General features: G+C 35.4%; 1 protein-coding gene across 7 annotated transcripts; it reads left to right on the top strand.

Annotated features, from left to right (window-relative positions):
• Window positions 1-83: 83 nt before the first annotated feature.
• Window positions 84-18,781, top strand: LOC101246845 (YTH domain-containing protein ECT3-like). 7 transcript variants are annotated; one of them, XM_069287748.1, is made up of 10 exons: window positions 84-254; window positions 11,406-11,512; window positions 14,594-14,695; window positions 14,762-14,823; window positions 14,938-15,189; window positions 15,291-15,367; window positions 15,515-15,893; window positions 17,312-17,368; window positions 18,242-18,303; window positions 18,385-18,781. In XM_069287748.1, exons 2-10 carry the CDS (start codon window positions 11,422-11,424, stop codon window positions 18,422-18,424), a joined length of 1,122 nt encoding a protein of 373 aa, XP_069143849.1. In that variant the 5' UTR covers window positions 84-254; window positions 11,406-11,421; the 3' UTR covers window positions 18,425-18,781. The 7 variants fall into 7 exon arrangements, with proteins under 7 accessions (XP_069143849.1, XP_069143848.1, XP_010324612.1 ...); XM_069287747.1 differs by having other exon boundaries at window positions 11,403-11,512; XM_010326310.4 differs by adding an exon at window positions 8,981-9,193 and having other exon boundaries at window positions 14,594-14,823.
• Window positions 18,782-20,995: the final 2,214 nt, after the last annotated feature.

Raw genomic sequence — 20,995 nt, 5'->3', positions numbered from 1 at the left:
ATAAACTTAATTTTTTACTAAACAAACCAACAAAAATTCTAATTTTTTAAATCACAACCTTATATATTGATGCAATAGCTACAATTAATAGGACACCCATTTGGCCTTTCAAAATCAATTTTCCCTCTTTACCAATCAGTATAGGGTTTACTGTTTTTACAAATTCAATGGAGAATGGGAGAAGGACAAGGGCTGAAGATGTAATATGTGAGCTCAAGGATGATGGCGATTTCGATAATCTTCGCCTCGAATTTGTCAGTATTTGCTTATTCTTCTTTGGTTTTGTTGTTTAGGGTACTGTTAAGAGTATTTTTTTTTATCTTCGGTTTCTGTATTGTTTCATCTGTTTTTGCATCAATTTACGGAAAATCCTGAGTTGGGTTCTGTTCTTTTTACTCTATCAAAATTGTATGTGATAGATATTGGGAATTCGGCATAATTATTGGATTTAAGTAAAATACATTAGGAGTGATTTAGAGTAGAAGGTTTAACAGGTAGTAGCTTGCTGTTTTTGTAGTAAGGTTATTATTATTATAATCACTCGCCTCTCTCCTCTCTATACCAGTTTCGCTCTTCTCTCTCCTCCCTATAACATTTAACTACAAATTGTAATTATCAAACTATAGTTATGAAGAGTAATTAGGCTATTTTTGAGTTGCTATATTGAGAAGTTCCTCGAGTATATTCATTCTATTTTTAAATTATTTGATATTTGCCCCAAATAATAATATTAGTCAAACCCATCAAACTTAATCATGTTTGAAATGGATCAATATCATGTCGTTTTTGTGATTTATGACTTGAGACATCTCATATTAAATCTCCTTAATTACCTATATGAATAATTAATATTATGTCTTCTTTAAATAAGATTTTATTTTATAAAAGTATATTAACCTGGAGGTTAGTTGGAGTTTTAATTGAATTATCTGAGCATTTTATAATTATGTTGAAGTTGTAAATGAATTATTTATAATCATAGATTTCTAGACTGAATTATTTTATCATGTGTGTTTGAGGAGAGGTAGAGGTAGACCAGAGAAGTATCGGAAATAGAGAGAGGTGATTAGATAGGAGATGACGTAGTTTTAGCTTGTTGAGGGCTTGACCTTATATAGTAGGATGGTGTGAAGAACACAATTAAGGTCGAAGGTTACTGTAACATTAAAACATTAGTCTCATCATCAACAAAATAAAAGGTTAATCGATCGTCATTTTAGAGAGATTTTATTGGTTTATTTTTTTGCTAAGCTTTCTTTCCAAACCATTGCACATAATTTCTTTCTTTATATAATTACTCATATGCATTAGACGAGGTTGTTTGTTCTTGTTGGTATGATCAATCTCTCCATGTATAAGTTTCCTTGCTGACGGAGACTGAATAGTTTATAACTTCATATCTAGTACTGTTATTGGCTTATATATGTTCTTCACATGTTATCATAATCTTCTTTTTTGAGAAGGTCCAAAAGCTACATACATATTCTAAAAGCTTATAACTTGACTCTTTTTAAATTAAATTATTTTTTTTGGCAATTAAAACACTTTATTACTCACTGTGCAAGGATTTGGAGAGAATAACTTGTATCTTATTCAATAGGTAAACATGTATAAATACAATAATATTAGAAGCTAATTAAGGAAAGAAATAAAGATATATGCTATCTATCTATATCTTTGTGCAATATCAAGAAAGAGATCTATATACATTCTGTAATGCTCCCCCTCAAGCTAGAGCATGTATATTGATCATGCCCAACTTGTTACAAAGGTAATCTACTCGAGCTCTATGCCTTCGTGAACAAATCAGCTACATGTGCTGCTGTCTTCACATAGCCCGCAAATATCAAGTTTTCCTAAATCTTCTTATGAATAAAACGTCAATCAACCTCAATGTGTTTCATTCTTTCATGATATACCGGACATGCAATATGAAGCGCAACTTCTTATCACACCAAAGTTTTGATGGAGTAGAATGCTTCAGTCCAATTTTAGTTAAAAGATGATGTATCTACATGATTTCACATGCAGAATGTCACATTACTCTATATTCAGATTCTGGACTGGACCGACTATGTCACTACATCCCATATCCAATTAGGCTTTGAAGCAACTGGACAAAACCAGAAGGAATTTTCTCTGGGAAGGGAACAATAAAAGCCATAAATTCCATTTAGTCAAGTGGGCACTAGTCTTGTTACCAAAAAAAGTTAGGTGGTCTGGGCATTAGAGACTTAGCACTTCACACCAAATGCCTACTTATAAAGTGGTTGTGGAGATGCACTCAAGAGGAGCAGAGCCTTTGAAAATATGTGATAATTGCTAACCATTGAGCAATAAACCACTGGTGTTCTAATATTTCAACAGCGCCATATGGAGTGGGTGTTTAGAGAAGTATATGCAAATTATGGGAGGAGTTCTCTCAACATAAACACTTAATTGCAAGGAATGGACAACATATTAGTTTATGGAGAGACAAATGGATAGGCAACTCCTCTTTAATGGTTGCTTATCCTAACATGTTCCAGATAGCAAGGGAGCCAAACTCTACTATTCAGTGGGAATTCTTGGAACATCATCCTTAGATGGAATATACACAGTGTTGCAATTAATAGTGAAACATAGGACCAACTTAACTGGGGAGAAAAAAGGTGTGGGAAGTTCTCAGTTAAAGCAACTTTCAAGCTTCTAGGCCCACAAAATGCATATGCATACCACTGGCCTTGGAAGCTTATATGAAAGATCAAATTGCCTCCTAAGATTAGTTGCTTCAGCTGGACTGCACTTCATGGAGCTTGCCTGACCCAAGACAACCTGACCAGAAGGAAGTTTCAGATGGCTACTAGATGTTATATGTGCATGAAGGAAGCAGAAACACACAACCACCTATTCTACAATGTCAAATAGCAGCAGACCTTTGGAGTATGTTTTTAGCTGTTTTTGGCCTCAAATGAGTCTTGCCTCAGAATATCAGGGATGTTATGATAAGCTGGAGTTGCTGGAAAGTTGATGGCACCATCAAGAGAATCTGGAAGATGATACCTGCAACATGAATTATAATTACTACATAAAAAAGCTCTCAGGCACAGTTTCCAAAACCCTCATCTTTCCTACTTTCTAGGAGGGAGGTTGAAGCTTCTTCCCGGCATCCTTTCAACCGGGAACCTTCCATTGACCTTAATCTACCACATTTTGTGGTAGGTTTCCACCTCCCATTTCCTTTCATATCAGCTTGGGGTTTTTAAGACTTTGTATACAAGATTGAAGAAGACAAAATTTACTTCAATGCAAGTTTCAAGTCTTTTGATATTACTAGACGGACAGTGGGTAGAGACACTTGGTTCGAATGGGTGGAGCGCAGTCGAAAGATGATGACAAGGTCCGATATGAGTCTGAAGATATTGAGATGGATCTGCAACATCCTCAAAGAAGCATCCATAGATGAGAAGACCGTGTCTAGAAGGTGGAAGACGAGGGAAAATCAATCTGAATATTTCTGCACAAGAAAGTCAAATGAGTATGGCAGTTATATGAGCATCCTTTCATTTCATGGTTTAGAGAGAACAATCATTATTATCCATGAGTTAGCTGTGACATTCATGCCCATTTCTTGGAGTTTATTGTAGATCTGGCCATCCGCCATTCCATCAATATTCCATTCTGTTATTCCCGTTCCATCTGCAACTCCTTGAGGATGCATATGGTTTTCTTCGAATTGAATATCGGGAAAAGAAGGTCTGGGATAAAAGTTTTTGGAATAGGGGAGCCTATCCTTTAGAGCGCTAATTTTTCCGCCCTGAGTAATCTTGAGCTTTGAAAGCTGGTCATTAATCCTTTCTAGGATTTCAAGAGAGTTATTAAACTCGCTTGAAGGTTTTGGAAAATCTTCAGGGGAAAATTTATGGATTTTGAAAATAGGATTAGTTTCTAGATGAAACCATTTTTTGAAGAATTGGGTTTATTATCAATTTGACTGGTGCCACTGTAATTGTAACTGGAGTCTTCTATCTGTTTAGAAACAGCATGAAGAACTTGGTTAGTATAATTGTTCTGTTCGAATACCTTGTTGATATCTGCAACAGTCACGATGCTGGAGTCCTTTTCTTCTGAAGGCTTCTTGAAAGAGCTGCTTTCAATACATCTTTCCTGTAAGGAATATTAAGTCCTTCAAGAGGGGTGTTATACTTTCAACAACCTTATCTTTGGTATGCCACTTATTTATCAAAACCTGAAGTGATGAATTAGTTTTTTCAATTTGGCTTGAACATTCAAACCATTATAAGAATTCAATTTCTGTTTTGAATCTCTTCATATCTTTGAATCGTTTATCTTTAAATGAGACTCTCTGCTTTTCAGTGAAGAAGCACACAAATGTTAAAGTTGGAAATGGGCTCAAGACTTCTTTTTGGAAGGACAATTGGTTGAGATTAGATAACTTAAACAATTTATTCCCTAACTTAGTTGTGATGGCAGTACAACCGGAGGTGAGTGTGGCCGACACATGGACACAACAAGGTCGGAACATTCATCTCAGGAGGAACTTCAATGACTGGGAAATTGATTCAGTCATTGAGTTCTTCAGAATGTTGGAGGAACTTAAAGGTACTAGTGAAGAAAAAGACAGACTTTGGTGGAAATTAGATAGCAAAGGTAGTTTCAAGGTGAACTCTGCATACAAGTTTTTGAACCAAGGAAATTACAAAGACAACGTTGGCCGTGGAAACATATATGGAAGATCAAAATCCCCTTCAAAGTTGTCTGTTTTACTTGGTTATTGACACGAGAGGCTGTTTTGACACAAGAGAACCTCAGGAAGAGGAAATTTTCCTTGTGTTCCAGATGTTACCTTTGTGGTGAACAGGTTGAGACAGTTAGCCATCTGTTTCTACAGTGCAGCACAACTACTCCGTTATGGAGAATCTTTGTTAGCCTTAGGGGTATTAGTTGGGTCATGCCTAAAAAAATAACTCATTTGCTATATAGTTGGGAGGAAGCAGGAGTAGGAGCTGCTGACAAAGACAGATGGAGGATTGTCCCGACTTGTATCTGGTGGACAATATGGAAGGGAAGGAATTCAAGATGTTTTGAGAGCAAACATTGTGATCTACAGATGATCAAACTAAATTGCGTTAGACTTTTTTGTTTCTGGTGTAAACAAATATACTTAGAGGACACTGACTCAATTATAGACATCCTAGGATCTTGTTAGAAGTAGAGTCAGTTAGATGTCTTTTTGATTTTGCTGTAAATATGGTTTCAGTGCAACCCATGTACTGACTTGTCAATAAACACAACTGTTACCTTCTCAAAAAAAAAACAAGAGAATAGTCAACTTCAAAAAAAGGCTCAACTCAAGTAGAGAAAATCAGGGAAAACCAAATAACCCAAAACAGAGTTCAGATGGTTCGAATACCTAGCAGTTCACAGGGTAACAAGAAACTAAAATATGAATAGCCAAAGGCTCCGGATAGAAAATCAATCAAGCAACAGAGAGGAAATTTGAACCAACCGCAGCAAAGATCAGACAGTAGTTTGGCTAAAAATAGACCAAACAGCAGCAGGGAAAGAAATTCAAACTAAAGTATCACCAAAAGAAAGATTGCAGAACCCGGATCTTGATGTTGAATCTTCAAAATGTAGTCCAATGATAAGAAAACCTCCATAAATCAACTTGGAATGTTCAGGCAACATCAAATTAGTAAGACAGACCACTAGTCGTGAAGTCACATGAACTAGAAATTTAGAAGTGGCTAGTTCCGGCAACCACTAGTACTGAGGAGGTTCGAGAGCCACCACTTCAAGTCTCACAATTTCGATTATGCTCTAATACCATGCGCAAGGAATTGGAGAGAATAAATTGTATCTTATTCAATAGGTAAACATGTGTAAATACAATGATATTAGAAGCTAACCAAGGAAAGAAATAAAGAGGAAATCCTAAAGATATGCTATCTATTTATATCTTTGTAGAATATTGATGTCCATAATGCTTTGGTATATGGGCATTTAAAAATAAATGATCTGTACTTTCAGGTTCATCATTACATAGGACACATGTTGCTGCCACTTGAATACGCCATTTCAATAGTATGTCTTTGGTATGTAGCCGTACTATAAATATATTTGCTTCAGCACAACTATGACATACCAAGTTCTTCCATTCCACATTAGGATCCTCACCTCTTAGCTGGTGTATACGCCTTTGAGATCAGAATTTTTTCTTCATGGATCAGCTTTTCAGTGACTCCCCAAGTCTGCCAGAATTTCCTCGTATGCAATATCTTTTGCACCATCCATGATGCTTGTGTTGGAAGTTTCATAGTCCCAATAAGGAATTAGTTTCACTATGAATTTTCTTTCTTCAATTGTCAAAAGTCTCTTAAGCAATTTAAGAATATTAGTTTCGTAGCATAGCTGTTCAACTTAAGGCAATGTTCTTGCCTCTAGCTTCTCATTTAACTTGTTGCTTTGAAGACAAAAAATAAGAATGATTTGTAGTGATAACAATAACAAATAATGAAACAAAGAAGAAGAAATGGAAGGTAGAGGGTAATGATGATTATAAGAGAAGGAAGGGAATAAACAAAATTGAAATCTGAATATGAAAAAAGCGAGTATGTACATTTTTTTAAGTATTTAACAATACCCCAAAATAACAATATTAATCAGGCTCAACTTCACTTAATCCTGATTAAAACCGATCAAGGTCAGTTTTCTTTTGTTATTAATACTTGAGAGAGCCCTTTAACTTTATGAAAAATTAGTAGTATAATGTCTTTTTATAAATTAAGATTTTAATTTTTGTAGATTAAATAAATATTGTGCATATACAATTCTGACACTATCTCTTTTATTTCAATTTTTTTATGACACGGAAAAACTTGCAGCCGCTATCCTTTGGGTGCTCACAGGGTAAAACCCCCACTCCTATACAATAACTCGCAAACCACTCCGTCAACAAAAAAAATAGTTTATTTATAGCCAAAACAACTACGGAATTACACTCTTCAACATTCATTCTGAACGAGTAAGAAATTGAATAACCAAAAAGAGTATCTATTTTTCCATGTAAACTTTGGTTTCAGTGATAATTGAAGTAACTCTATGCCGCAAAACTGAAAATGGAAAGGAGAAGTTACCTTAAAATTTACGGAGATAACTTTAGTTGGAACGAGAGGGAAAGAGAACACGGTAGAAAAGTAGTTTTTCAAATGGAGATGAAGTTTGCCCTAATTTCTCTGTCTCTAAGACTCAATTTGGCCTTAACAATTATACTTTATATTTGTTTTTTTTTAATTAGAGGGAAATAAGGAAATATAATATGGTTAAAATAATCGTTCCAACAAAAATAAAAAAAATAGTACCATTGATGGTATTGTCTTTTTTTAGTTTTTGTCCTGTTACATCTATTGTTTTGTTATTAGTTGTTGTTTTTTGAACTTTTGTTACTTCTCTTTGGGACTGCTTTGGACTGTTTTTCCTTTAGTCGAGGGTATATTTGTAAGAACCTCTCTACCTATGAGGTAGGGGTAAGGTTTGTGTACCTTCTACCCTCTCCAAACCGCACTTTGTGGGACCACTGGTTATTGTTGTTGTTTGAGAGTTTTTTTTCCATTTTCTCATAGAGAGATGAATAAACTTTAGTTGTCTATTTTAGTTGAAGTCTCGAAATAGTGAGCATTATCTTAAAATGTCGAAGAATGTACTCTGAAGTATCACTTTGACACATTGTTGGATGTATAAGTGTTTAACAGTTGTAATTAATCATGATTAAAATGGATCAATATCACCTTGCTTTAGTTATTTAAGACTTCGGAGATCCAATATTAAATCTCCTTACCTTAATGTATAATTAGTTTTACGTCTTTCTGAATAAAGATTTTAATTTTGAAAAGTAGATTAGGTAAATCTTGTCCAAATAATATTTGATCACTATCTTTATTGTTTCAACCAATTTTATTTATTCACCAAAATATATAGGAATATTGTTTTTTATTATTGGTATTCTATTTTAACCATATTATATTTTCTTATTTCCCTCAAAATAAATCAAATATAAAGAATAATTGTTAGGGCTAAATTGGGTCTTAGAGACAGAAAAATTAGGGCACAATTTTATCTCCGTCTGGAGAACTACTCTGCTATTCCGCTCGCTCTTGTTCCAACCGAAACTTTTTTTGTGATTTTAAGGTAAATTCTGTCCATTTTCAGTTTTGCGGAATAAAATTACTTCTAAAAACGATGAATCTAATGTTTACATGGAAAAAATATATTAACCTTTCGGTCATTCAGTTTCTTTCTTGTTCGAGAGGAATGTTGAAGAGCGTAATTTTGGAGTTGTTTTGGCTGTAAAGGTTCTTTTTGTTGGTTGAGTGGTTTTATCATGTGGGATTTCTTTCTTTTTTTGACTGTTGGTCGATTTTTTTTTTGAATTCTGTGAACACTTGTAGAAGTTGTAAATGAATCATTTGTAAGCAAATAATTTGCTGATTGAATTTTTTTTATCATGTGCATTTCTTTTTTTTTATCTTTTTTTTCCTGAAAGAATGATGAATGATTCATTTTTGGTCATTCAGTATCTTACTTGTTAGGAATGAATGTTGAAAAGTGTAATTCAGAAGTTGTTTTGGTTGTAAAGAAAAAGTTATCTTTGTTGACTAAGTGGTTTTATCATGTGGGGTTTTCTTTTTTTTTTCTTTAAAGCAATATTTTGGACGGCGAAAGGCGACAAGGGCTTGCCTCGCCACGGGGCGAGCGGCAATCGCGGCGCCAATTAATACCAAAAGTTAAAAATATTTAATTGCGTATATAAATTTCCAAAATCTCAATAGCAATAACATATATATAATTTCAAAAAAATAGCAATAACATATATTATCAAATATTTCAATTCAAAAACATAAGCCTAATGAGGTAAGAGCTTTAGGTTAATGAGTATAAATAAGTCAAATATATTTATTTATTTTTTAAATGTTGGCAGTGGCCAGTGTCTTCAGTTCTTCAGAAATTAGACTTCACAATAAAAACAGAGGGACTGAGAGAGTACTAAAAATAGGGAAAAAGAAGAGAAGAGAGAAGTCACGACTCACATAAGAGAAGAGAGAACTCGTCGTTGCAGCAATCACAACCCTCGACCTCAAGTTTCCAGTCGAACTCACAGCAGCAGTCGTCGCGAACCCTAATTCCCGTCGAGGTATTGATTTCAAGTTTCCAGTCACCACTTGCCCTGGCTTGCCTTTTTGACCTCGTTACGTTTTGCCGGAATTGGCGCAGCGTCGTGGGCTTGCCACGCCTCATCGCCTTTGGCGAGAGGTGTTCGCCTTTAAGAACGCTGCTTTAAAGAAAGATGAATGAACTGTTGTAAAAGTTGGTTGGATTTTATTGAATTCTGTGAGCATTTTATTATAATGTGGTAGTTATAAATGAATCATATTTAAGGAAAGAATTTGCAGATTGGATTGTTTTATCATGTGGGTTTTTGGGGGGTGAATGACCCGAAGGTCAGTTGGAGTTCTTATTGAATTCTGTGAGCATTTTATTATTATGTTGAAATTGTAAATGAATTATTTATAAAATAGAATTTGTAGACTGAATTGTTTAATCATGTGGGTTTAGGAGAGGTAAAGGTAGACTGGATAAGTATTAAAGAGAGAGATGTGATTAGGTAGGAGATGACATAGTTTTAGCTTGCTGAGGACATGACCTTAGACACGAGTGTGGAGGACACAGTTAGGGTAGAAGGTTAGTAGGTACTAGGTAGAAGTGTGTGTTGTCCGTTCGTATTAGTAGTTGTAGTATTGTTCTTGTAGTTTCATGTCCTTCGATTTCTGGTACTATCTTTTGTTCCTTATACTTCTATTATGTCTGTTCTGTTACCATCATTAATTTTTGTTATTATTTGTTGTACTTGCACTTCCATTACTTCTTTTTGGGAGTGCTTTGGACTGTTTTCCTTGAGCTGACAGTTTATTTGAAACAACCTCTCTACCCATGAAGTAGGGGTAAGGGTTTGTGTACCCTCTACTCTCCCCAAACCCCACTTTGTGGGACTACACTGGTTATATTGTTGTTGTTTGAGGGTTTTTTCCCTTTTTTTTTCATAGAGAAAGATGAATAGCCTTTATCTGTCCATTTTAGTTGAAGTCTCTCGAAATAGTGAGCGTTATGTTAAAACGTTGAAGAATGTACTCTAAGTATCACTCTGACACACTGTTGGATGTTTAAGAGTTTAGTAGTTGCAATTAGCAAATAGAAAAATTGAAAGGAGCGGATATATGAGAAATGAAAAGGGAAACTGAAGAAGAAGAAGGGAAAATATCAAATTAAGAATCGAAAAGGAGAAAAGTTATTCATGAAAGAGACTTTACCCTTACACTTCTGCAATGAATCAAGTGGTGCGTAAAACTCAAACTGCTAAATCAAATGATGAGGGTGTAAGTGAAAGAAAATGGATAAAAGTAGACTAAAGTTTAAATCTAAGATTTTAATTTAAAAGCTGAATGAATCTGAAGTCAGTCTGCAAGTCAGGAACAACTCCTGTGCCAGACGTAGTAAGAATTTGGTCATTGCCTTGCACAAGTGAAGGATTTAGATTTTGGATGGGGGTAGACTCTTTTATATCTTTAGAAAATTCAATATTTGCTATGAGAGAATGCATGATTAGGAGGATAACTGTAGAATGCTGGTCCTCAAATTGTGTTAAATGACCTTTGTCTTGTAAGTTGGTTTCTACCTTTCTTATAGATGCAATAGGATTCATCGTGGAATGACTACTTGATATGGACAGTGAAAACTTAAAACAAAGTACTAAAAACTTTTTTCTGCACTTTTCTTTTTGAGTTAGTTGGCACGGATGAGTTCTGTAGATTTTTCAGTTTCCTGCTCTTTGGCAGGCCATGTTCCCAGTTGTCACAATAGCATCCATATGATATTCAAACTCTATTTCTTTGAAGGTTGATGATGTGTATTAGTTTTTGATTTGATTTGTGATTAATTGTTTATTGGTAAGGTCTGTGTGGGATTACACGGAGTATATTGTTGTGATATTTATAAATGATTTCATCTGAAATTTTCTTCTAGTGTTCCATATTTCTAGCTGTCCAAGGAGTTATGTGCTTCCCTATATGCTAAATGATGATCTTCATACAGTTTGATAGAGAGCCAAGCGTGCTTATTGCAGTCTCTTTATTGTTGTTATCGTGTTTAGAACACGTAGTGTTCTATGCTCCTCAAGCTAACATATACAGCCTTATTGGTTGACCTAATATGATTATTTACTGTAGTGAGGTTTTAATTTCAGAAGTTATCCTCATTTTACCTTCTGATATATATTATTTTATCTTCTTTGAGGTTTTATACTCTTAAACCTAATTTCTGTCATTCTGTAAACTTTTTTTTTTCAGCAGGAGGTTGTAAGCAGATATGCCATCAGATACTGCAAGAAAAAATGCAGCTATAGCTAATTCCATAGTGACCGACTACAAAAATGAAAGAAGGAATTTTGACGGACCAGGTAACTCTGATGCGAAATCTATTCAGAATTTAGCTATCTGTGTGGATTTTGTTTTGTTTGTATTTTTTTTTTTAGTAGTTTCTACTGAGATTTGTTACAAGGTTTCGTTGAATGTGTCTGCATGACAAAGACAAGGATGTGGTCATTTACACTGCCCACAATTTAATATTGGTGCAAAAGTTGTATGCTTCAAATAATCTTTTGGCTGGCTTTTCTATTCAACTGATGAGGAATGAGTATTCTTAAGCGTGTTAGGGATGGCAAAACAATTCCAGTCTTTTCTACTTTGACGGGAGCTTCACTTGAGAATTAGAAAGAGCTTGCTGAATTTGATAGAAAGGAGGTCCACTAGTTAGTAATTAGTGATGCCATGAAGAGTTCTAGTTACTTGCATGGTTTCTTGAGGCTGTAAGGTGGCTTGATATTATTAGGTCTTTCCACTAAACCACGAAAAAGTGAAACTAAGAGCCTGTTTGATTGGGCTTATAGCTTTTGACTTATAAGCCAAAATCCGTAAGTTAGGAGTTCTAACTTATGCTTTTGGCTTTTTTTTTTCCTATTTGGCTTAAGAAACTTAAAAACACTTTTTTATTTTACCCAAACACTACAAAAATGCTTAATAACACTTGAAATAAGTCAATCCGAACAGGCTCTAAATCTTTTCATAATTCAATTATGCGTGTTGTTCATTTGTATGAACAGTCATGGCTGTCTTTGAGATTGTGTAGAACAGTGTTGTGAAAAGCGCGCTTCAAAGCGAGGCGACCCATGTGCGCTTTTTTATCTTGAGGCGAGGCGATCTGAAAAAAGCTCTCGCTTCAGATGAAGAAGCGAGAAGCGACCCTAAGGCAAAAGCGCAATAAAGCGCGCTTTTTATAAAAAAAAGCGACAATTAGGGTTTTTTTTAAAAAAAAAAATTTAGGTTTTTTTTTTAAAAAATAATCTGAAATATAACCTTCTTTCTCCTCGCGACTCTTCTTTCACGACTCTTTGCCTTCTTTCTCTCCTCACGACTCTTCTTTCACAATACTTCTTTCCCTTCTTTCTCTCCTGACGATCTCGACTGAGGCTGCCTCTCTCTTCAACCTCCCGCGACTGCAGGTAACTTTTTGTTCATCTCTGTTTTAGCTAATGTTTATTAGTTCATCTCTATGAGTTCCTTTTCTCTTGAAATATTCAATCTTCGCCTGTGCTTCATCTCTTCATCTCTCTGAGTTTCGACTACTCTAGTTTTTTCTTCTCTTCTCTTCTTTTCTTCATCTCTGCTACCTGCGCTGTTTTTTTTTTTATTTTGTGATCAATCTAGCAGCCTTGTTGAAGAATAGGAGTTTGAATCTTTGTGATTTAATTATATTTTTTATTTTTTGCTTTATATGTTATGACTTATGAGTATTTTTGCCTATGTAATTTCTTTCAATCTAAGACTATATTACCTCTATTTAGTTGTTTAATATTTTTTTATTTTTATACTAAATGTCGCTTTTTTTAAAAAAGCGCGCGCTTCGCTTCACGCTTCTGTGAAGCAAGCCGTCGTCGCTTTTTTCCGCTTCTCGCTTACCAAAACACTGGTGTAGAAGTTTCACACCCTCCATGAATTTGTATGCACAAAAGCAGAGATGGTTTAGATGCACAACTTTTATTCCCTCGAATGAATGTGACACTTCAAGTATCTTTTGGTTGGAAATGCTATGAAGTTCATGGAGCAATTATATCATTTCAACACAATTTGTTGGAGAAACAAAGGGCAAAATCGAACTATAAATGTTACTTATTGATGAGAATAAACACTATGGTTTTTTCCTTTTCTTTTTGTGTTAAAACTCTGTTGTCAGCATCCTTTTCTAACATTCCATCAAGATTTTTGCCCTTGTCTCTAATTAGCCTAATAGTTCTTTTTTTCCACATAATGTCCCTCTTGAGATGCCTTAACTTCTTCATAAGGACATAATCTGGACTTCCAGTTACTTGATAATTTTGCCCCCGTTAATAAAATTACCTTATTCTATAAATAAATTAGTGACGATACAAGGAGTTCAGTTACTTGCATAGCTTATTGAGTATGTACAATCTGTCCTGGCCCCTGTCAGCTACAATCTGGCTTGGCATTAATTTGTTTACAATGTTGTAAAAAAGACATGCGATTGTTGAGAAAGTTGAACCTACAAATTTATGGAGTACTTTACTTATTAAGAATTGGAATCCAATTTCACGCCTTCATAATGAACCTGTGGTGTACATAAAGTTTAGAATCTAATGATAAAACTTTCAACCTGTTGTCTTATTGGATTTTAATATTGCAAATCCTCATAGATACCGTGTAGCATTTTTTGATGATCAGTGTTCAGGATCAGGAGCTAACTCCGTTTTTTTGAAATAGGTAACTTTGTATTATATCACAAAACAGTACATGGGTTGTACTGAAATCATTATATACAATTGTCTCCTTTTCCGCTTGTTTCAGTCTTTATTGAGCCTAAAACAACAATTGCCAATACAATGTCATTAGAGTATACCTGATTACACCAAAAACATAACAATAAAATGCTGTTTAACTTGACTTTCTGGACATAACAATAAATTGTAGTTTAACTTGACTTTTGTAATTATTACGTAGAAAATTCGCAGAAATAGGCTGTGTGCTCATTCATTTTCTTCTGAAAAATGTTTTGAGTTGTTGGAACTTGATGATTGAGTTTCTATGAACAAACAGTTCGAGTTAATTCCTATGCTTGCTATATTGTTTTGGTTGTGAATAATGCTTATTTTTCTTTACTGTGAGTTGTTTAGTATTTTCTGGGCTGTTATATATGCGAATCATCATAGATATCGTGTAGCATCCTTGACGATCAGTGTTCAGGAGCAAACTCCATTTTGTATAATTTCTTGTTAAATTCAACATCTCTCGACTGTAACCTTTATGAAGTTTCACGCTACCTGATCACAGGAATAAAAATTAAATAGAAGATATCTTGTAGCTTCGTTGTCCTTGACATGAATGTAGTGGTTAAATGATAAGTATATGAACTACTATATGCTGGTACATCAAAATGATTCAAATTTGAATATGGACTCTTCTCTCAGATAGTTCATGCCTCAGAGTAAATGAGGATACCAATCGTTCTATAGCAGAGGAGCTCACACTTTCATCTCCGCCGATTGGAATTTCAACTGCAATTGAAAAGGGTAAACTCTATAGCATAAGATATTTTGTAATCAAGAGTTTGAACCATGAAAATATCCAATTATCAGTAAACAGAGGGATTTGGGCTACTCAAGCCATGAATGAGGCCATTTTGGATGAAGCATTTCATGTAAGTCGATTTTCCTTTTATATCCCATGATTATTATAATATAATGCCCATCTGTAATATATATATGCATATAATCTTAAATACAACAAATGATTGTGTTTATTTTGGGAGCAGAATTCCAGCAAGGTTATACTAATATTCAGTGTCAACACTAGTGGGTATTTCCAAGGGTATGCCCAAATGATTTCTTCTGTCGGTTTGAGAAGAGACCAAGTTTGGAGTCAAGGAAATGGTGGTCGTAATTCTTGGGGTCGAAGCTTTGAAGTGAATTGGCTGCGATTGTATGATCTGCCTTTTCAAAGAACTCTTCACCTTAAGAATCCATGGAATCAAAACAAACCAGTCAAAATTAGTAGAGATTGTCAGGCATGGGTTATATTCTTGTCTTAGTACTATTCACTTAATTTTTCAATGTACTCTTGTTAGTAGAGAGGCTTTTATGACCCTGGTACATGTATTGCTAACAGGAGTTACCTCCAGATATTGGTGAAGCTTTATGTGAGCTCCTTGATGGACAGGATGCTTTGGATGTTAATTTGAAAATGTATAGCTCTTTCCTTGAAAACTTAAATAGTGCCCGTTCCATTATTTGGAAACATACAGCCTTTTTTCAAAATTGAATTAGTGCTAGAGTTGTGGAAAAATTGGTCCAAATGATTTTTCTCTTTACAATTGTTATTGGCTCATCCAGGGATGTCTTTGCAAGGAATGAGCTCTCTTCTAAAAGGCCATATGTAGAGCCTTCACTGCATCTTGGAGATCAAGACTATAATGCATCTCTGATACCTAATGGGACCATGTTTTCACCCTCTTTACTCTACCAACATCAAATTGATGCTAGTAGACTTCACGTAGCACCTCTGAGAATTAATGGTGTATTTTCTGCTGAGGAGTCAGCCATTGCATCAGGGGAATCAAAGTCGGGACAGTCGAGGCATTCACAGAGGAATAGAAGCTTTGCTAATCTCCATGTAGACACTGACATGGGTCCTCAAATTAACATGTGGGGCTTGCCGGCAGAAAGAAGCCCACTGGCTAGTAATTTGACTGAAGATGACATTCTTGAAATGGTTTGTGTTTCCTGTCTTACCATTATTTATTAGAAGTTCCCTTCTTACCCTTAATTTTTAATTATTGTTGCACAAAGGTCAAAAGGATTGTTCCTGTATTTGTCCAGAAGATGAAATACTCTTTTGTACTCTCTCAAAGTTTGCTGATGATTTCAGTTTTCAGCCAAGAAAGCTTATTTCTCTTTTCTGACTATTTTGATATCTAGCGTCCTCCTTTTCTTTGAATGCATATGAATCTGTACTTTGTGTGCATTTATACAAAAATGGTTATCTATTGTTGAAGGCATATGCCAGAAATTGCCCAATTCAGTAATTTTTAACTTACAAGCCCTTCACCAGATTTCTTGATACTGGACCATGTATCATCTGATTCTTTCTGTAGTTAGACTTTCAAATCTTCTGTTTGTATGATAAGACTCACAGGTTTGGACTTACAATTCCTTAAACAAATGCACATCTATTGAACCTTGATACCATTAATTGTATTACTTTATTATCATTAAGTATCAAGGTGTTTGTTTAAATCAAACTTCGTAGCAAAATGGTTTATAAGATTTTAGTTTAATTTCTAACTTTACATGAATCCTTGTTGTCTTAGAAGTCAATGTAAGTCCTTTTTCATTGAGTAATACTTCCTGCGGGTATAGAAATAAATGGTTTATAAGATTTTAGTTTATTTTCAATAGTAGATTGGAAAGTTATCAGGTTATTCACATCCAAGGGTGTGTGACCTGGTGGTCAATGAAGTGGGCTGAGAACTATGATGTCTCAAGTTGAATACCCAACAGAGGTAAAAACTAGGTGATTTCTACCTCAACAGAGTTACCTGGTAGCCGTACCTATGCTGCTGGTGGAGTCCGCAGGTATCTAGTGGGATTAGTCAAGGTGCACACAAGCTGGCCGGACACCACCAGTTATAAGAAGTTATTAGGTTATTCCTATTTTATGGGTGAAGTTTTTCTTCTTCTTTGGTGCTTTATGCACCTTGACAAAGGTGCTAGTCTAAGGAAATGCTAGGTGGGATTCGTAGACATTCTTCTTCTTTACATTTGCCCCCTACCTCCCATTAAGTAACACACACACACCAGCAACTTCTCTCTTTCCACCTCTCTTGCATGGCTGCTATTTAAGGCCTTCTGACTCATATTGTCTCTTAGACTGCTGCATTATTGATATTTTCAAGACACTACAGTTCTTATGTTCTTAATACATCATATTTATTCACCTGGCTCCTAGCTATGAACTTAGCAGGTTCCATATTCTCTGTCCTTGCCGAATTTAGTTTGAAGAATTTTTTTTAACAAGTGTAATACTTCTTGAACCACATGTTGTAGCTGTTAGACCTACCAGCAAATCATGTTGCCATGATTAAGATATTACTGTAAACTTGCTGTTCATACTCTTTTCTCTTGTTGTAGACATATGAAGAGTATCTTGAAGCTTGTAGCAGAGGCAGCAAAAGATCGCCCCACCCTGTTAGTAATCTTTGACATTTTTTATGTTATATATTCCTGTATTATCGAATAAACTCATGAACCATGCTCTGTTGGGTTGGATTTTGAACTGTAAAAAGTTTACCTTTATCCTTTTAGTTAATCTATGTTCTGGAAAATCTATTCTAATTTTCTTTCTTTACGGAGAAAAGCTTGTAGCATTTAGCATTTCCTCATAGTGCTATAAGCAAGAGATGGTTAGCTCAATTGAGGAATTTGTGTCTAAGTATCAAGTTTGAACCTTGCACCTAGTGAACTAAGTCTAGTATTTAAGTGGAGAAGGACAGAGGGGCGGGTCCATCATCTCCGGGTTTTGAAACTCACGGACGCCCAAACTGTTGGCTCCAGATGAACTTCTTGTTCATAAAAAACTTGGGGCGACTCCCATCCCTCTTTTTTCTCCATGCTATCTAGTTTTTTCTCCATGCTATCTAGTGGTTGATGATCTAAATGTGGTTGGTTCTTTGGGTGAAGTATTGTGATAAATTCATGTGCTATAGTTAGGGTCCTCGAAATTTCAGTTTCTGTTCTACTCTTTAGCATGATGTGAGTCTTCGGTATCTACCATTTCACTACCCAGGCATCTTTAACGTGAATCACATTCCATGAATATGATATCTATCTAGTTTTGTTGATGACATTTCCTTTTCTTTTCTCTAGCATGATTAAGTGGTTCATTAATGTATTTAAACTCGGTTTTTGAAAGTGCTCTTGTTCGATATATGTATCTGTGGGTGTTTCTTAGTGTTGATATCCATGACTTGCACACAGATTTTTAAAGAATCTTTCGCTAGAAAGGATTCTGAATAAAACGTCAGGTTTCCATTATGCAATTAGTTACCTCTCTTTATCTAGGTTTCAGGACCATCACGGAGTACACAGAGGTCATTAGCCAGTCAAGAAAACTGTGAAGATTCGTAAGTTTTTTTACTTCTCATTTCCAACACACTTGGGATGCAACGAACCAGCTGAGTGACCTATATCTATTATCTTTGCAGGCAATCAGGTCGCAGTTCAAAGAAAAGGAGAGGTCACTAAATCTCCCCATTGGTTGAATTGGTTTTCTTGGCGAGCAGGCTGATATGGTTGATAATTGTATTGTTGCAGTTGTCGCGAAGTGGTGGTTCTTGCGAAATTGTTTCTTTATTTTTGTAAAACTTAAAACTTAAAACTTAGGAGCATATATTGCTATAATGTTGGAGTATATCTGTACTGTATTATATGACCCTCTTGTCACCCTTCTCTCCTTCCTGTTTTCGAATGGAAACTTTTATACTGTTAATGGGAACTTGTACTGGAAATTAGCAAGTCTCTCTATACTCATATATTCATTCTTGATTCAGTCAAGTACTGTATAGATCTTAATTTTTGGGATGGAGAGGAATCTTTCTTCTTCCTTGTTTTCCTTGTGATGCTACTTGTTATTCTTCAACGTCATTTTAATGGTCTATCAAATATGTATATTCACGTTCGAGTTCTAGGTATGAAAAAATCATGTGTGTCCGTAATAGTTGAGGATTAGTGTGGTTATCGAACACTAGATGGGAAATAGATATTCGGAGGAAGACTAGTCTTTGAGAGTTTTCAACACTGATGAATTGCTCTTGGGGTTGTGGTCTGCCTTAAAAGACAACATGTTGGATATCAAAATAGTGTTAGATAGTTTGTAATATATAAATACATGTCTGTTTGTGATGGAGTATGATTACTTTGAAAAGTTATTTTATGATTATAAGAACTCTTGAAGTACTATAAAAAAATAATATTTAGATATAAACACGTTTTATTTTATTTTGAAGGAGAATTGATTGTATTTTTCTGATTTTGTATTCGAAAAATATATCTTAGAAAGTTATGTGATGATATGAAATACTCACTCTTAATTCCGCTTCCACCTTACATTGGTATCAAAGCTAGATAATCAAAACTAGAACTATGGAAAACAAATCAGAAGCAACAAATCTACAGAAACAGGTATACACATTTAAGTTCATGAGTAGCTAAACTAATTTATTCCTGATAATCTCTTGTTGATTATAATTGTTTATCATGTTTTAATAATGTTATAATAACCATCTTTAGAAAGTTTGCTACAGAAATATTCTGCGAATAAGTATGCCCAGACTATACCATCCTAAAGTTGAAACCAATAGGCAAGAAGGTCGTTTAGGGGAGTAAACAAAGTTGAGGCGCTGTTAGGGTAACTAATCAAAGAAGAAAACTGTAGTAGTGACCAGACGAGATGATTATTAAACAATTATTATTACATAATAAATAAGTATAATCCATTGAGAGGTTGGAAGGAATAAAATCTTTAGCGAACAAATGAATAAAATGAACTCCTATTTATTAGATGATGATGTTAATTACAAAACATTAATACTCTATATATTAAAAGATCTTAATACAGATATAAAAAGAGAAATTTATGATATGTTGGTAACATATGAAGTAATAGAAGTAACAACCCAAGGTTGGACTAAATTAGATATACAAAATGATTTTTATGACGAATTTTATAGCACACCATTTTTTGGGTGATCCGGATTTCGACGTCAAAAATGCCAAAGTTTTTCGTGGACGTCCGTCAAGACCATGTCTATGCATACGGTTGGCCATCACGGCTTGTACGACCCATTTGGAAGGTCAAACGAGCCCCGAAGCGAGCATACCCCCCATTTCGACGATTTTCGTGTGCTATAGCACACCATTTTTTGGGTGATTCGGATTCCGATGTCAAAAATGCCAAATCTTTTCGTGAACGTCCGTCAAGACCTTGTCTATGCATACGGTTGGCCATCACGGCTTGTCCGACCCATTTGGAAGGTCAAACGAGCTCCGAAGCGAGCATACCCCTCATTTCGACTTTTTTAGTGTGCTATAGCATACCATTTTTTGGGTGATCCGGATTCCGACGTCAAAAATGCCAAATTTTTTCGTGGACGTCCGTCAAGACCTTGTCTATGCATACGGTTGGCCATCACGGCTTGTACGACCCATTTGGAAGGTCAAACGAGCCCCGAAGCGAGCATACCCCTCATTTCGACGATTTTCGTGTGCTATAGCACACCATTTTTTGGGTGATCCGGATTCCGATGTCAAAAATGCCAAATTTTTTCGTGGACGTCCGTCAAGACCTTGTATATGCATACGGTTGGCCATCACGGCTTGTCCGACCCATTTGGAAGGTCAAACAAGCCCCGAAGCGAGCATACCCCTCATATCGATGATTTTCATGTGCTATAGCAAACCATTTTTTGGGTGATTTAGATTCCGATGTCAAAAATACCAAATTTTTTCGTGGACGTCCGTCAAGACCTTGCCTATGCATACGGTTGGCTATCACGGCTTGTCTGACCCATTTGGATGGTCAAACGAGCCCCGAAGTGAGCATACCCCTCATTTCGACGATTTTCGTGTGCTATAGCACACCATTTTTTGGGTGATCTGGATTCCAACGTCAAAAATGCCAAATTTTTTTGTGGACGTCCGTCAAGACCTTGTCTATGCATATGGTTGGCCATCACGGATTTTCCGACCCATTTGAAAAGTCAAACGAGCCCCGAAGCGAGCATACCCCTCATTTCGACGATTTTCGTGTGCTATAGC

This window comes from Solanum lycopersicum, chromosome 8 (assembly GCF_036512215.1).
Source record: "Solanum lycopersicum chromosome 8, SLM_r2.1".
Classification (NCBI taxonomy): Eukaryota; Viridiplantae; Streptophyta; class Magnoliopsida; order Solanales; family Solanaceae; genus Solanum; species Solanum lycopersicum.
Note: the sequence above shows the minus strand (reverse complement) of the source record. Positions and strands in the feature narration are given on the sequence as shown.

Coding starts and splice junctions, on each gene's coding strand:
- LOC101246845 (XM_004244545.5), top strand. CDS start 11,422: ATGCCATCAGATACTGCAAGAAAAAATGCAGCTATAGCTAATTCCATA. Junction 11,513..14,593: donor AAGGAATTTTGACGGACCAG/GTAACTCTGATG, acceptor CTCTTCTCTCAG/ATAGTTCATGCCTCAGAGTA. Junction 18,304..18,384: donor CAAGAAAACTGTGAAGATTC/GTAAGTTTTTTT, acceptor TTATCTTTGCAG/GCAATCAGGTCGCAGTTCAA.